Source organism: Notamacropus eugenii, chromosome 1 (genome assembly GCF_028372415.1).
Source record: "Notamacropus eugenii isolate mMacEug1 chromosome 1, mMacEug1.pri_v2, whole genome shotgun sequence".
Lineage (NCBI taxonomy): Eukaryota > Metazoa > Chordata > Mammalia > Diprotodontia > Macropodidae > Notamacropus > Notamacropus eugenii.
The window spans coordinates 289,983,543-290,000,029 of record NC_092872.1 but is presented as its reverse complement, the minus strand read 5'-3'; the positions used below and the strand labels follow the sequence as shown (position 1 = coordinate 290,000,029).

Genomic DNA, 16,487 nt, shown 5'->3' with positions numbered 1-16,487 from the left:
AAGACCCTGCATCCCAAAGGAGAAAGTTGTATTTATTTTGGTGCTAAAGATATGAATTACTGTGAGGACAATAGCAGCCAAACTCAGCCTCAAGTCAATGAGTCTGTAAATGTTGTGGGAGGGCCAAGGACTTGCTCTTCCATCCTTCCTTCCCTCCCCCTCAGGTCCAGTATATAGTAATGACTCACAACTGTAAGTTTCTTTTTCAAAGTTAGAAGTAGCCTATGCAAGTATTAAATAATTGTGTCCTCAATATTTTGCCGTAGAAAAAATGTTAAATTTAACCATCTACAGTAAGAAAATGGTTCTCCCAGGTGGGTGATTTTTATTGCAGAATGAGTACAAATAAATGAAGAATTTTCTGAAAGTCTCTCTAAGAATTCTCTTAACACTGATTGTACAGAAGACGTTTTCCCTGTAATGTTGGCACCTTGTGAAGTAACCACATGTATTCTGTGGCCTTAAGTCACTAACCTCTTGTTCCTTCTGAAATATAACCACTCTGCCACCCTTGTCTCCAGTCGCAAGAAGGTCTCCAGAGTAATTAAATTCGACAGTTGAAATGATATCAGCTGTTAACAAAACACAAATACAAATTATACAATTTAACTTGGAGAAAAAATATCAACCCAAATAAAGGCCCCAAACAGAAATCAAACTTCTAATGGAAAAATCAGAATCCTCTTGTACCTTAAACTGAAATGAACTTGACTGCCCTTTACCCCCACCCTCCAGGAGATCATGCCTGGCACAGTGCTCACCTCACCTTGTGCCCACCAGCATTGGAACACCATGTACTGTATGGAACCGAAGGCCCAGAGCTGACAGGTCATCACTGAGAAATGGCTGCCAAGAAGGGGGGCAAGTTTTCTAACTTGAACCCTCTTCCATAGATGCTGGGAATCCACCTTCTTATGGGAAAGGCCAATGGGCAAACAGGCCCCAGGACTTCAGAGCCAAAAGGGCCTTCGGAAATAATCTAGTTCAAGGCTCTTGATCTTACAAGAAGGAAAGCCACTGACATGTTGATGAAAATATATTTTATTGCTTCATATCTAATAGAAGATCATTTCATAGGAAATCTCCTGGATTAAGAATACAATTCTCAAATGAAACATGTGTCCCTTCAGTTTGTGTTTCACCAAGGAACTGAGGCCAAAGCCCTGGGTCTGATTCCCTGTTGGGTCAGTCACCTACACTCTGCTCCAAATGCATGTCCTGTGTGTGTTCCTGCCCCCAGCCTCAGACTCCTAGCAACTCTAAGTCACAGGAGAAGATGGAGGCCAGGTGAGAGACCTTTGATGGATCACCAGGCATGCAGTCCAGATGACTTACAACTCAGATTACACGTTTGACTAATGAGAAAGGTAAGACAGATATGTGATTATTCTATCTTAAAAAGTTTCTTTTTTAAACTAAGAGATTACAAACAAGTTTAAGAACCCCTACAATTCATATTTCCATGCAGATCTTTAAAACAAAGGATTTCCTAAACTGATACAATACAGCTACTTTTTAAAGGTTCTTCAAATACAGGGAAAAAGTCCATCAATTCTGGCTTTGTTCACAGACATTACATTATCATGACATGAGCAAAAGATGACAAACTTCTTTCCCAGAACAGCCGTAATTCAATGTTAAGCTACTAATAATGATTAGATTTGCTTAACAAAAGTAACATAGTCTGTATGAGATGGAAAGACTGCCATGGTACTATTAAATAAATTAAGAATTATACTGTAAGAAAGGTGAAGGGGACAGCTTCAGAGAAACTGGGGGAGATTTGCATGCACTAAAGTAGAGAGAAGGCAGCAGAACCTGGATGACAATGGATACAACAACTATATTAAAGGCAAACAACTAAAAAAGCTTAGGACTCTTATCAACACAATGACCAACAACGAAGCAAGTTGCCTGCCCACCCACCTCCTGACAGAGGGGAGGGACTCAAGTAATTGAGAAGTTGTTTGGATGAAGCCAATTTGAGAATTTATTTTTCTTTCTTTCTCAACAGTGGAGGAGCCAGATTTTTGCCAGCAAAAAAGAATTTTATTTAAAAGAGAGAAGGGCAGCAAGCACTAAAACCTTTAGTCCCACTCTGGTGGGTGAGAAAAGTGGAGGCTGATTCAAAGGAACATCTGAAGCCATAGCAGGCAAGGACTGGAACACTGGTGGAGGGTGGGATAATGACTGACACCTGTTCAGCTCTCGTTTTTTCTGCCAAAGGGGAGTTCTAAAAGGCAGAGGGCTCCAGATGCTGAGCTGGTCGGTTGGTTGGTTGTTGTTCTTTGTTTTCAAAGAGGACCAAAATGACATCACCATGATAAAGTCATTTCAATGTGTCCAACTGTGGCTGATCAGACCAGTATGAGCTCGGAATGCTCTACCACAGACTGGGCACAGATAACCTGTGTGAAGATTTGGGGTGGACACTCCAAATCTGTGCATCCTACGTTTCTTTTGAAGCTGATGCTAAGCTAGAAGGGACAGGAAAGATAATCCAATCCAGCCCCATCGTTTGTGTTACCTACTTGGCTCAAGGTCCCACAGGCAGTAAATACAGGGGCAAACCAGGGTCTCCGTTCTGCCCAAATTAAATCATGCTTGATTCCAGCCATTAATCAGTTAGAGGGTGTGCTTTGAAAGGCCAATCAGAAGTGAAGTGGACCGGAGATTGTACAATATGAAAGTCATGAAGTAGGCAGGTTTTGTCCAAAGACAAGGCTTAAAGGTCTTTCAGCATGTAAGATTCCATAGAAAGGGAGCCTGTCTGATTGACAAAGACCACAGAGAGGCCCAAACTCATCATGTTCAGAACAGAACTCATCAGCCCCACCCAGTCCCTTAGTTCTCAGCGTAGACTCCCCTTCACCATCTCTTCCCCTTCATATCCAAGCCACCATACCAAGGCCTGCTGGTCCCCCTTTGCACTCTCCCTCCAACAGCTCAGCAGTGTCCCTTTCTCCATGGCAGCAGTGCTCATTCCAGTCCAGTCTCTATTCGGCCACTAAAGCTATTTTCAATCAAGCTCAGGTCAGCAGAGATCCCCCCCCCCCCCTTAATAAACTCCAGAGGCTTCCCATCATCTATTGGGCATTTGGTGTGTTTCAAACCTGGCTCCTTCCAAACTTCCTACTTGATTCACTTCGACATACCTGCAATCTGATGCCTTGGGTCTCCTGGCTGGGCCTTGCCCAGAAAGCACATCACCAGCTGCTGCACATTTTCTGTGGCCATCCTGAGTGCCTGAAATGCCCTCTCTTCTCATCTCTGCCTCCCAGTTTCCTATATGTCCCAGCTAAAAGTCCACCTTCTCCAAGAAGATTCCTCTTTCTGCTAACACAACTGCCAATCTGTCCTGGGGGCAGCTGTCATGTACAAAGGTCACTTTGTGGCCTGTTAAGACTGGGAGTGCTGCAAGGGCCAGTATTGTCTTTCCCCTTGCATTCCCAGTATTCTGCTCCATGCTGGGCTCATAGGAAGTGCTTGAGAAATGCTTGCTGACTAAAACCAACAAACAGCTTCCTAATATTTGATCCTATCCCCAGAGGGGAATGGGCCACCTCTCCTCTGGGGTTTGTCAAGGAAAGACTGGATGATGACCCCTGGAATGCTATAGGAACAGTGTGACATTTCAATCATAGAGCCAAGTTCATGCTCTTAAAGCATCAGCAGCACTCTGAATGTGAGGAAGGCCCCATGGCCTGAGGCTGGAATGAACATGCATAGTGCATAAACAGACACAGATACAGACATGGGTCTTCCCCCTCCCCTGCCCCGCCTGAGTTCTCTTAAACCAGACAGAGGGAATCACTTGGCACCCTCTTTGTCCCACTGGTCACACACAAGGGCAAGCTTTGGGCCTGGCAGTGGAGCTTACAAGTCTGGCAGAAGCCTGCAGCTATTTGTTAAGATGACCACAATTCTTTCCTGGTGTCTGGTCTGTGGCTTCAATGACTTTTCCTAAAATTGTATCTAAGGATGCATTTGCTTCTTAGAATTTTTAACTCCCAGTGCCACTCTTTCCGTAGGCAATGCAAAGCTAGGGATTCTATGAATCACTGCAATGTTGAGAACTGAACTACGTGCTAGAGAGAGGAACTGGAAAGTGTGTGAGGCTGTGCTCTCCTGGACTGCCAGTTGTGGGGGAGGGGACAGTGTACAGGGAAGGACTCAGTCGCAAGTCACATGGAAAGGTGCTAGGGCCTTAGGGTACAGCCACAAAGCAAATGGTGCTGGAAACCTGGGTATTTTCAAGTCTCTTGGGTTGAGGTGTGTGTGCGTGCGTGCGTGTGTGTGCGTGCACATGCACGCGGATGTACAAAGAAATAGATGGATGGATGGATAATCAGTGTGGTGCTACTCCCTGTTACTCTGGCATTCATGGGTCAGTGTCATGAGGAAAAGCTCTATACTCTGCCATCACTTGGGTGAATGCTAAGGCCAACCAAGGAAGAGCTCCCTATAAAGACTTGGGTACATTTTGGCCAGTTACAATCATACACCGCAACGTCATTTAAAGCACTCATCTAAAAGCTGGAGGAAGGTCTGTATGCACCCCATCAATGCCTCCCATCTAAGTCCCCACCCGCCTCAGTCAAGTTCTGTACTCATAGATGCCATAGCTCAGCAATGGAGGTGACCAACAGCCCTCTACAAGTCCCTGAAAGGAGGAAGCCTGCCACACTTCCTGCACAAAAAGGACTGGTGAGGGAGCAATCTTTTTTAGTTCTGAAGTTAATACTCCCCCCTCTGGATGTAGCCCCTTCCGGATCTCCAGATGGCTCTTCCAAACAGCCTTTAATAAATCTCATTTGGATGTGTAAGTCTGTGGGTGTTTTTTTTTTTGTTTTTTTTTTTGCTTTTCCTTTCTCTGGGGAGAATGTTGTTACCACAGAATCATTCTGGAAAGGCCTCTGCTGCCAAACTTAGGCACTGAAAAGGGTGAGCTCCAAGAGCCTTTCTTCAGATGGCTGGAGTGAGATGCCTTAATTCACAGGTAAAGGGTTGTCATCTGGAAGGAGCTCCAGGCAAGTCCTGCCAGGTTCCAGGCAAGATGACTTCAGGACAAAGCTCTCTAGCCGGCCGGCCTCCACCCTTCTAGAAATCCTCCCCCTGTCCCCAATTTCTTACAACACACTAAATGTCATTGCATTTACCAACCACAAGTTGTCAAGGATGAGGGGGCATCTTATTTCATGAGGTTGTTGGGAGGATAAAACCGATGACAAGGGATCCAGTTAGATCAACCTTTCATCTCCTTGGGAATTTCTGTGTCAAAGAGCAGGGGTGTTTGAATCACATTCCCAGCAAAATCCCAACTAGCTTCGTAAAGCCCATCTCACATGATGCCTAACACAGTACTACACACACAGGAGGCAACTGACACTTATTTGCTTAATGGGATTAACTTTTAATGATAATTACTATTTTTACATATTACACCAAGACTAAAAGAGGATGATTGTTCTTTTCAAATTCTGCTATTAGTGTGCCACATCTTTACAGATGAAATGAAATCCTGCCATCAGTAGAAACCAAACCAGGCAAGAGGAATGGAAGTCTAAGTCTTCACAAGGTAATTTCAAATGAATAAAATGGTTGGGGGAGGGGGAGAGAATGCAAGAGAATTAAATGCAAAGTTTTAGCGATAATATATTAGGGAACTGAGAATATTACACCTGGGACCCACCCACCCTCTTTGTTCTCTGGCTGAGATGGCTTTGTGACTGTGTGATCCACCCCATTTATTCACTTTGGATCTGAGTAACATCCATCATATGCCTACCCTCCACATTTGTATGATCTTCTCATGCAACCCAATCATGAGAAACAGCAGGTTCCCCCTCTCTTCTCCTTCCATTCCAATGCTAGTGTTTTCCTTTCCCTCAGAAGAGAATCAACTCACCTGAGGACCTCTGGTTTTCTTGGTGGACTCCCTCAACACCCTTTGAAGACATTTAAGGCTCTGAAAGGAGACTGCTATCTTCTCCCTTTGTTAAAATGTTAGTACTACATCATCCTACAGGTCCTTCCAACAGATCAAATAAATGAAGATTTCTCTGGACTCCTGTGTTTGTATTTCAAGGTTACCGATAATCTCTGATCTTTTCATCAGAAACACTTCTAAGTTCTCAATTCCAGATGTCAAACTAGCTACCACACACCTAGTGGTGCCCTCACCAGATTAAAATGTCATTGGGAAATGTTTAACAAAATAGATCAAAATGCAGTACAACCTGGATTTAACCTAGGTGCAATTTTTATAGACCCTCATCTCAGGAGGCCAGGGGTTCTCAGTGGAGAAGAGTGCTGGACCTGGAGGCAGAGAGCCCTGAGTTTAAATCCTGCATTTACCAGCTATTAACCTTAGTTCCTGTAACACTCTGCCAGGTTTCACTCCAGAGATTATTGTGCTCCACCCAGGATAAACTGAGAGATGTAAGACCATTAAGTCCCTCAATTCTCTCTCCTGTAATCCCCATTCCTTCCCAAGCTTCCTTTATAAAGGGCTGGGATTGGAATATTCCAAGCAGCTCCACTCTCCAGCGGCAGTAGCTCAGACTATTCTGCCCCGGCTCCTGATCCACAAGGGCTGAGTATCCCCAAGCCCTTGGCCTCCTCCAGCCTCCCTTTTGGGTGGGATCTTCCCCCAGTAGATAGAAGTCATAGTTTTATATGCATCATTTCACCAGTAGGCCCTGATGGCCTCTGCAGCCCTCCTCTGCTGGGAGCTACTAGGTTACCAGTCAGTGAGACACAAGCATCCTGACCAACAATCTGTTGTTTATTTTTTTTTAACACCCTTGTACAGGCATGGACACCATGTGACTTGAGCCTGTGCCCCTTGGAACAAAAACAGCTCAAAGCTCAGAAGAAATCCACTCCATTCATCCCTTCAAGGAAGAGCCCTGGAGTTCCCTCCCTCTAGCCTGGTAGACTGTCTACTATCTAGTCACAATCTCCAAGCATGCATCCAAAAAACCATCCCACAATTCAGCTGAATATAAAACATAAGAATCAAGACCTGCTCAAAATTTTTTCTTCTCCTTTCTTCTCTGTTCTCTGGTACAATTGTTAAACAGGGGTAAAGCAAGGGAATAATCTTGGGAATTTTCTAGAGTCATTTTGGAGAGACCACCCTTAGTATACATGTAGAAGATCAGAAAGATGCATCATTAACACAAAATTCAAATGATAAATACATTGGGTTTTTAGCAAAAAACCATAATCCAGATTAATGAACAATTTTACCCAAAGAGTTATTACTGAAGACCATGTTCACTCTCACCCAGCAATACGTTAAGTTCATGATACTTTTCATAACTCAAATTAATTACAATTTCTTATAGAGAAACATGTCTGTTGCTCAGTAAAAATAATGAATACCCTCAAAGTTGTTAACTTAACAATATACTTTTTCTGATTCCTCACTTTTAAGATTTGATACTACACCACATCACTGAAGGAAATACACCAGGTCCCAGGGAACAGGAAAACAGCCCTCACTTTGGCTAACCCCACGTTACAGAATTGGCAGTTTGGAAGGGTTCTGGGGTTCCCTGCTGCCCAATCCATATCCCAGGATCAACCCCTTCCAGGACATCTCCTGAAACAGCTGTGTAAGCTTTGCTTAAAGAGCCCAGTGAAATCCCTCCTCTTTCTGCTCTCATTGTGTTAGGAAGCATTTTCATGCCAGGTCCAAACAGTGACTTGCCACTTCAGCCTACTGCTCCGAGTATTCTTTGGAGCCCAGCAGTACATGAAACAGACCTTTGACTATCTGGGGACAGCTAGAATGTCTCTCTCTTCCCCTTTGCCACGCGCCCCACACCCCCCTTCCCCGCCATGGATCCTTCTCCAGAACTTAATCACATTCCTGAGGATGGCACTCTTTCTTTTTGGGAAGGGCCACAGTGCTCAAGATGTGATTTCACCAGGACAGACTGTAGCATGTATGGTCATGCCATCCTCTCCATCAAGGTACTGCTAAGGCTGCCCAAGATAACAGAAACTGTTTGGGCTGCCATCTGAATACAGTGATGACAACAGAGTGAAAGTGGTGTTCTTACAGAGTACTTTAAAGTCTGGAAATCATTTCCCACGTTTGTCAGTGGAGCCCTGGCCCATGTGCACAAGAGGCATGCCCATCCCCTTTAAATAGGCAGAAAATGTCAGAATCCTTTCTCATGGACATGAATCCAAACTCAGGTTTCCTTAAGAAAGGCAGAGAGAGGGGGTGGAGCCAAGATAGCAGAGTAGAAGGATGGACCTGCTGTAGCTCTCCCCCTAAAGTCCACAAAATACCTGTAAAAATGACTCTAAACATATTCCAGAGCAGCAAAAGCCACAAAATGACAGAGTGACAGAGATTTCCAGCTGAAGGCAGCCTGGAAAGCCAACAAAAAATGTCTATTGCCCTAGGCTCAGAGTGGAGTGCAGCCTGTGGAGCACATCCCAGCCTTGGCCATAAGGCGCAGCAGGGACAGAATTGTAACAGGCTTCAGGGCATGGAATCCCAGGTAGCAGCTGCAGATCTGAGATTCCTCAAATATCAGAGACAGTTTCAAAGGTCAGTGAGAAATCTCTTTCAACTGGGTGAGAAGGGAGCAGGGTCCTGAACTAGCCCCGACCCCAGGGGGCTACAGTGTCCAGTTTTGGAGCCCTCTGCCTAAAGACCCTGAGAAAACTGAGCCACTGATCTGAATCTCAGCACTGAGTGGCAGCCCTGGGATGAGGAGTAGCACTGGCATGGTAGAGCTGGAGGCAGTTGTGGAGAGGGACCTTTACATGCAGATTCTGAGCAGAAAAGCTTGTGGTTGCTCCCAGACCACAGCTCAGGCCAGGAGAGAAGTAAACTCCTCTCCCTTGATTGTGCCACCTTGGAGGAACCAAGAACTTATAGGTCCCTAGAGTATACCCTCCACTTGACAAAGGATTCAAAAGACAAGTAAGTGGCTGGGAAAATGCCCAAAAAAGGGAAAAAAAAATAAGACTATAGCTTTCTTTCTTGGTGAAAAGATATTTTCCTCCATCCTTTTGGGTAAGGAAGAACAAAGCATACCATGAGAGGAAGACATCAAAGTCAAGGCTTCTTCATCTCAAACTTTCAAAATAAATCTGCAATGGTCTCAGGCCATAGAAGAGGCTCAAAAGAGATTTTGAAAATCAAGTAAGAGAGGTGGAACAGAAATTGGGAAGAAAAACAAGGGTGATGCAAGAAAATCATGAAAAGCGAGTCAACAGTTTGTTAAAGGAGACCCCCAAAAATGCTGAAGAAAATAACACCTTTAAAAATAAACTCAAATTACAAATGAGGTCCAAAAAGCCAATGAGGAGAAAAATGCTTTAAAAAGCAGAATTAGCCAAATGGAAAAGGAGGTTCAAAAGCTCCCTGAAGAAAATACTTCTTTAAAAATTAGAATGGAGTATATAGAAGCTAATGATTTTATGGGAAACCTAGAAATTACAAAACAAAACCAAAAGAATGAATAAATGGAAGACAATGTGAAATATCTCACTGGAAAAGCAATTGACCTAGAAAATAGATCCAGGAGAGACAATTTAAAAATTAGGGGGCTACTTGAAAGCCATGATGAGAAAAAGAGCCTAGACATCATCTTTCATGAAATTATCAAGGAAAACTCCCCAGGTATTCTGGAACCAAAGGGTAAAATAAATATTGAAAGAATCTACCTATCACCTCCTGAAAGAGATAAGAAAAGAAAAATTTCTAGGAACATTGTAGCCAGATTTCAGAGTTCCCAGGTCAAGGAGAAAATATTGCAAGCAGCCAGGGAGAAACAATTCAAGTATTGTGGAAATACAATCAACATAAGACAAGATCTAGCAGCTTCTATGTTAAGGGATCACAGGACTTGGAATATGATATTCCAGAAGTCAAAGAAACTAGGATTAAAACCAAGAATCACCTACCCAGCAAAACTGAGTATAATACTTCAGGGGAAAAAAAATGATCATTCAATGAAATAGAGGACTTTCAAGCATTCTTGATGAAAAGACCAGAGCTGAATAGAAAATTTGACTTTCAAACACAAAATCAAGAGAAGAATGAAAAGATAAACAGCAAAGAAAATTCATAAGGAACTTACTAAAGTTGAACTGTTTACATTCCTACATGGATAGATAATATTTTTAACTCTTGAGACTTTTCTCAGTATTTGGGTAGTTGGAGGAATTATGTACATATAGACAGAGGGCACAGGGTGAGTTGAATAGGAAGGGATGATATCTAAAAAAATAAAATTAAAAGGTGAGAGAGGAATATTTTGGGAGGAGAAAGGGAGAAATGGAGTGGGGCAGATTATCTCTCATTAAAGGGGCAAGAAAGAGCTTTTACAATGGAGGGGAAAAGGGGGGGAAGTGAGAGGGGAAAAAGTGAAGCTTACTCTCACCACATTTGGCTTAAGTAGGGAATAAGATACACAGTCAATTTGGTATGAAAATCTATCTTACACTACAGGAAAGTAGGGGAGAAAGGGGGAAGAGGGCTGTAGGTGGAATGATAGAAGCGAGGGCAAACGGAAGGAGGGAATAATTAGAAGCAAACCCTTTTGGGGAGGGACAAGGATAAAAGAGAGAATAGAATAAATGGGGGACAGGATAGGATAGAGGGAAATATAGTTAGTCTTTCACAACATGACTATTACGGAAGTCTTTTGCATAACTACACATGTATAGTCTATATTGAATTGCTTGCCTTCACAGCAGGTATGTGTGGAGAGGGAAGAAGGGAGAGAACTTGGAACTCAAAGATTTAGGAACAAATGTTGAGAATTGTTTTTGCATGCAACTGGGAAATAAGAAATACAAGTGATGGGGTACAGAAATCTATCTTGTCCTACCAGAAAGGAGAGAAGATGGGGATAAGGGAAGGGAGGGGTGTGACAGAAGAGAGGGCAGATTGGGGGAAACAATAATCAGAATGCACGGTGTCTTGGGATGAGGGGAAGGGAGAGATAGGGTGAAAATGTGGAACTCAAAACCTTGTGGAAAGGAATTTTGAAAACTAAAAACAAATAAATAAATTAAAAAAAGAAAGGCAGAGAGAGGGAGAGCTTGCTAGGGATGGTCCCTGGTATTGGGGGAACCCCAAGACTGCAGCCTGAAGTAGACTGGGGCTGTCACCAAAATGGGGAAACCCCAGACTTCCTAAAGAAGCCCAGGTCTGGCCCATGGCTGGCCAAGGCAGGGCTGAAAAAGATTGGGCGAGGAGTCTCTGCTCTCACACCTGGAGGCTCCTACTCAGGCCCAGGTGGACTTCCTGGTTAGGAGAGCCAGGGTCTGGAGGACCTCTAAAGGAGGGTAATCAACATGGCAAACAGATTTCTTGTTCTTCAGTCCTTTTCAGTCCTGTCTGACTCTCTGTCTAAACCCTTCTGGGGTTTTCTCAGAAAAGATAGTGGAAAGTGGTTTGTCATTTCCTTCTCCAGCCATTTCACAGATGAAGAAACTGAGGCAAACAGGGCGAAGTGACTTGCCCAGGGCCACCTAGCTGGGAAGTGTCTGAGGCCAGATTTGAACTCAGAAAAAGAAGCTGCTCTAAAAATACTTTCCCAATTTCATTTCACTCAAGGTGTTCAGGAATTTTTCAGTTGTGGCAGACATCACCTGGCTCAGGCTTAGGTACATCCTATACAAGAATCAGTTGGAGGAACCAGGGAAAGTAAAAAACCAGGGTGATGAGAAAAGCTGCTTTCAAATTTCAGGAGGACTTTTATGTTCAAGAGAGATTCAATTTGTTCTGTTTAGACCAAAAGGGAAGAACTGACCATGGTAGAGGCTGCAGAGACACTGATTTAGGCTCCATTGCTAGAAGGGGGGGAGAGGCAACAGGGGCAGAAGGCCCTTCCCAAGGCTGAGGTTCTGGGGCTGGAAGCCCCTGATTATGCTGTTATTCAAGTTGTTTCACTTGGGTTTTCCTTAGATCTTCATTCTTGGCCAAGAAAACAGGCACACAGTAAAGGCTGAGCGCAGCTCTTGCCTCCATTCCCATCTCTATCAGGTCAGTATCCACACTTGGTTCTCTCTTCTTTCCTCTCCTACTCCTTAATACAACTGGGCGGGGAGGGGGATGGGGGGGACGGTGCAGTAAAAAGGGCTCTGGCTATACTCCAGACTCAGCCCTCTGAAGTTTACCACTGTTTAGAATTCTAAAATTTGTCCAATCAATCAATAAACATTTATTAAGTGCCGACTATGTGATAGGCACCACACTAAGCACCAGGGATATAAGAGACAAAAGACAGTCACTGCCCTCAAGGAGCTCACAGTCCAATGGGGAGACAAGCAAATAAACATGTACAAACAAGCAACATACAGGGCAAATAAGAAATTATGGACAGAAGGAAGACTTCCTGCAGAAGCTGGGATTTTAGCTGGGCCTTAAAGGAAGCCAGGGAGTTCAGTAGTCAGAGTAGAGGAAGGAGAGTGTTCCAGGTCTGGGGGACAGGCACAAAAAATGCCCAGAGCTAAGAGACGGACACAGCCAGGAGGTCCCTGGAGGTCGGCATCACTGGATCAAAGGGTTCTCACTGGAGAGTAAGGTATAAGAAGCCAGAAAGGGAGGAGGGGGCTGGGTTGGGAAGTTTTTGAATATCAAACAGAGGATTTTGTATTTGCTCCTGGGGGCAATGGGGATTTTACTGAACAGGAGAAAGACATGGTCAGACCAGCTTTTTAGGAAGATTCCTTTGATGGGTGAATGGAAGCTGAATTGAGCTAGGTAGACCCTCCAGCAGGCTATGGCCATAGGCCAGGCCTGAGGTGATGAGGGCAGGCACCACAGGAGCCTTTGCTTTCATCTTCTACATCTTTCAAACATTCAAATTTCCTGTGCTGGTCTTTCTGTCTACCAAAGTCTTCCTTTCTTTCCTCTGTGGAAATGTTTCTCTTTGTGTTATTAAAAGCTTATTCTTAGGAGTTTCCCCTCCTGCCTTAACTTCCCTGGTAGTACAGCAGGGCGGGTTGAGCAGATGAGGTATCTAATTGGGCTGTGCCCAGGATGGTCACTTGCACTCAAAGTGCCCTCCCACACTCTAATTCAGCACTGAGTTGCTTCTTTACTGGAGAAAGCTAGGCTCAGAGAGCAGGTCATCCGCCCCTTTGGAAAATGAAGTCATCACTGGAGTAGGTAATTTGTTAGTTGTTCTCCTTCTGGCTTTCAGCAAGCACAGCAAAGACTGAAATAAATAAAACCCTCCACTATCATTGACTTCATACTTCTGGACCAATGGCTACTATGTTACAATGCTCCCCTTAACAGACTCAATGTAGTATCACCCGCCCCAGGAACATGCCACAAGACAACCACAGGCATCACTAAGGGAAGTGACTTCTCGTGTTCACTTAAATGCATTTGCTCTGACCCAACCCATAGGCTTCTCAAAAGAGGAACATGAAATACTCATTCATGAAATATGAAAAAATTATTTTCAGCACTCAAAACAGGATTGTATGGATTGTTACAAAGTTTAAAGCACTGCACTGAGAACATATGTACTTATTAATTATAACAACAACCAATCAGTGCTCAGGAGGGGTGCTATTCATATACTTCTAAGTGTGGTTGAACTAGAGGTAGAGCCAAGACAGCAGGATACAAGCAGCAGCCCAGGCAAACTTTCCAACATCCCCCTCCAAAGAACTTTAAAAGAATACCTCAACTTTTGGGGCAGCAGAGCCAACAAAAGCTCAGGGGACGAAGACCAGAGCACAGACCAGGAAAGCAGTGACCACACTCCTCTCCAAATCACATCACCTAGATTTGTGGACCCCAGAACTAGCTCTGAAAACAACAGCACAAAGAAACTTGAAACTTGGGGCAATGCCTCCCTACCCCGAGGTGAGCAGAGCCCAACTTTAACACAAAGTTCAAAGTCAAGACAGGCTGGGAAATAAATGACCAAATAGTAAACAGAAAATACCACCTTAAAAAAGAGAAGTGGCCTAAAAGTAAAAAGACAAAAATTCACTGAAGAACACCTTAAAAATCAGAATTGGACAACTGGAAGTTCATGATTCCATGGTACATCAAAAAACTGATTATTTAAGAATTGCTGGACTACCTAAAAGCCATGATCAAAGAAAGAGCTTAGATATCCTATTTCAATATTCAATTATCAAGCAATACTGTTCCAATATCTGAGATCCATTGGGTAAAATAAAAATTAAAAGAATCCATCATCACCTCCTGAAAGAGATCCCAAAATGAAAACTCCACATACAGCCAAATTCCAGAACTCTCCGGGCAAGGAGAAAATACTTCAAGCAGTTAGAAAGAAGCAATTCAAATATTGTGGATCCACAGTCAGGATCACATAAGATTTTTCAGTTTCCAAATTAAAAGAGCACAGTGTTTGGAACATGAAATTCTAAAAGGCAAAGGAGCTAGATTTACAACCAAGAATACCTATCCAGCAAAACTTAGTATAATTCTTCAGGGGAAAAAAATGGATATTTAAAGAAATAAAAAACTTCCAAGCATTCCTGATGAAAAGACCAGAGCTGAATAGAAAACTGTACGTTCAAAAACAAGACTGAAGAAAAATATAAAAAGGCAAATGAGTGATCAGAGGGCTCTTAAAGTTAAACTGTTTACATTTCTATATGGAATGGTGATCTATGTAACTCCTAAGAACTTTAACATTAATAAGGCAGTTAGAAGTAATATACACAGACAGAAGGCACAGATGTGAGTTAATTATGTTGGGATGATCTCAGCAAAAGGGGGAAGGAGAGAAAGAAGCAAGCACCGGCAGAAGGGAGATGGGAGAAGTAGAATAGGGAACATTATCTCATAAAAGAGGTACACAAGGAAGAACTTTTATAATGGAGGGGGAAATGGGGAGGGTGGCAGTGCTTGAACCTCACTCATAGGAATTAGTTCAAAGAGGAAAGACTATATATATATACTCTGTCTTAATAACGAAACAGGAGGGGAAAAGGATAATAGATGAGAAGGATAAAAGGGAAGATGGATCAAGGGGGGCAGTGGTCAGAAGCAAAGAATTCTTTTGAGGAGGGGCAGGATAAAGAGAGAAGAAACAGAAGAAAATAGGACAGAGGGAAATATACAGTTAGTAATTAAAGCTATGAATGTGAATGGGATGAGCTCACCCATAAATGGAAGCAAAAACAAGAATGGATTAGAAACCAGAATCCAACATGTTTATGAGACACACCTGAACCAGAAAGACACAGAGAGTTAAAGTAAAGGGCTGGAATGGAATCTATTGTGCTTTAGCTGAAGCAAAAAAGGCACAGATAGTCATCATGATCTCAGACAAAGTAAAAGTCAAAATAGACCAAATTAAAAGAGACAATCAGGGAAATGTCATTTTGCTAAAAGAAACCACAGACAATGAATGTCAAAAAACTTTATGGGCAAATTTGTCTGATAAAGGCCTCATTCCTCAAATATACAGAGAACTGAGTCAAACATATAAAAATAAAAGCCAATTCCTAATTGATAAATGGTCACAGGATGTGAACAGGCAGTTTTCTGAAAAAGAAATCAAAGCTATCTACAGTCATGAAAAAATGCTCTCAATCTTATTAAAGAAATGCAAATTTAAACAACTCTGAGGTACCATTTCATATCTATCAGAAATGATAAATGCTAGAGGGGGATGAGGGAAAATAGATGAACTAACAAACTGCTGGTGGAGTTGTGAACTGGTCCAACCATTCTGGAGAACAATTAGAAACTGTGCCCAAAGGGCTACCATACCATGCATAGCCTTTGATCCAGCAATACCATTACTAGGTCTGAACCCGAAAGTGATCAAAGAAAAAAGGACCCATATGTACAAAAATACTGATAACAGCTCTTTTTGTTGTGGCAAAAATTGGAAAATGAGAGGATACTCATCAACTGGGGAATGGCTGAACGTGGTAGTGTATGATTACGATGGAATATTACTGCCTATAAGAAATGATGAAGTGAGTGGTTTAAAAAAAACAAGGTGAGCTCTATCTGACCTGATGCAGAGAGAAATGAGAAGAACCAGAAGATCGATGTTGTCATGATGATCAACTGCGGAAAGCTGCCTTGACTACTGTGATCATCAAGCCGCCTTGACTACTGTGATCATCGACACAATGATCTAAGACAATCCCAAGGAACTGACGGAGCTCTGAGTGCACATCGAAGTGTTATTTTCTCACCTTTTTTTTCTTGCTTTTTTTATGATGTGGTTAACATGAAAATGTGTTTTGCATGATTTCACATGTACAGGTGTACCTCAGAGATGTTGTGGGTTCAGGTATAGACCACCTCAACAAAATGATTATCATAATCAAGCAAGTGATACCAATTTTTTGGTTTCCCGGTGCATATAAAGTTATGTTTATACTCTAAAAGTTTATTAAGTGTGCAACAGTATTATGTAAAAAAAAAATGTACATATCTTAACTAAAAAATGTTTTATTGCCGAAACAAAGTGCCAACCATCACCTGAGCCTTC

The 16,487-nt window shown here is 42.8% G+C and overlaps 1 protein-coding gene across 2 annotated transcripts in view; it reads right to left on the bottom strand.

The window, feature by feature from the left end:
- The window catches only part of PPP2R2D (protein phosphatase 2 regulatory subunit Bdelta), a 44,850-nt gene that overhangs the window by 21,479 nt on the left and 6,884 nt on the right, over window positions 1–16,487 (bottom strand). For both annotated transcript variants that reach the window (XM_072629104.1, XM_072629103.1), the window contains one exon: window positions 475–572. In XM_072629104.1, the coding sequence (XP_072485205.1) occupies window positions 475–572 (98 nt within the window). The remainder of the gene's footprint in view (window positions 1–474; window positions 573–16,487) is intronic.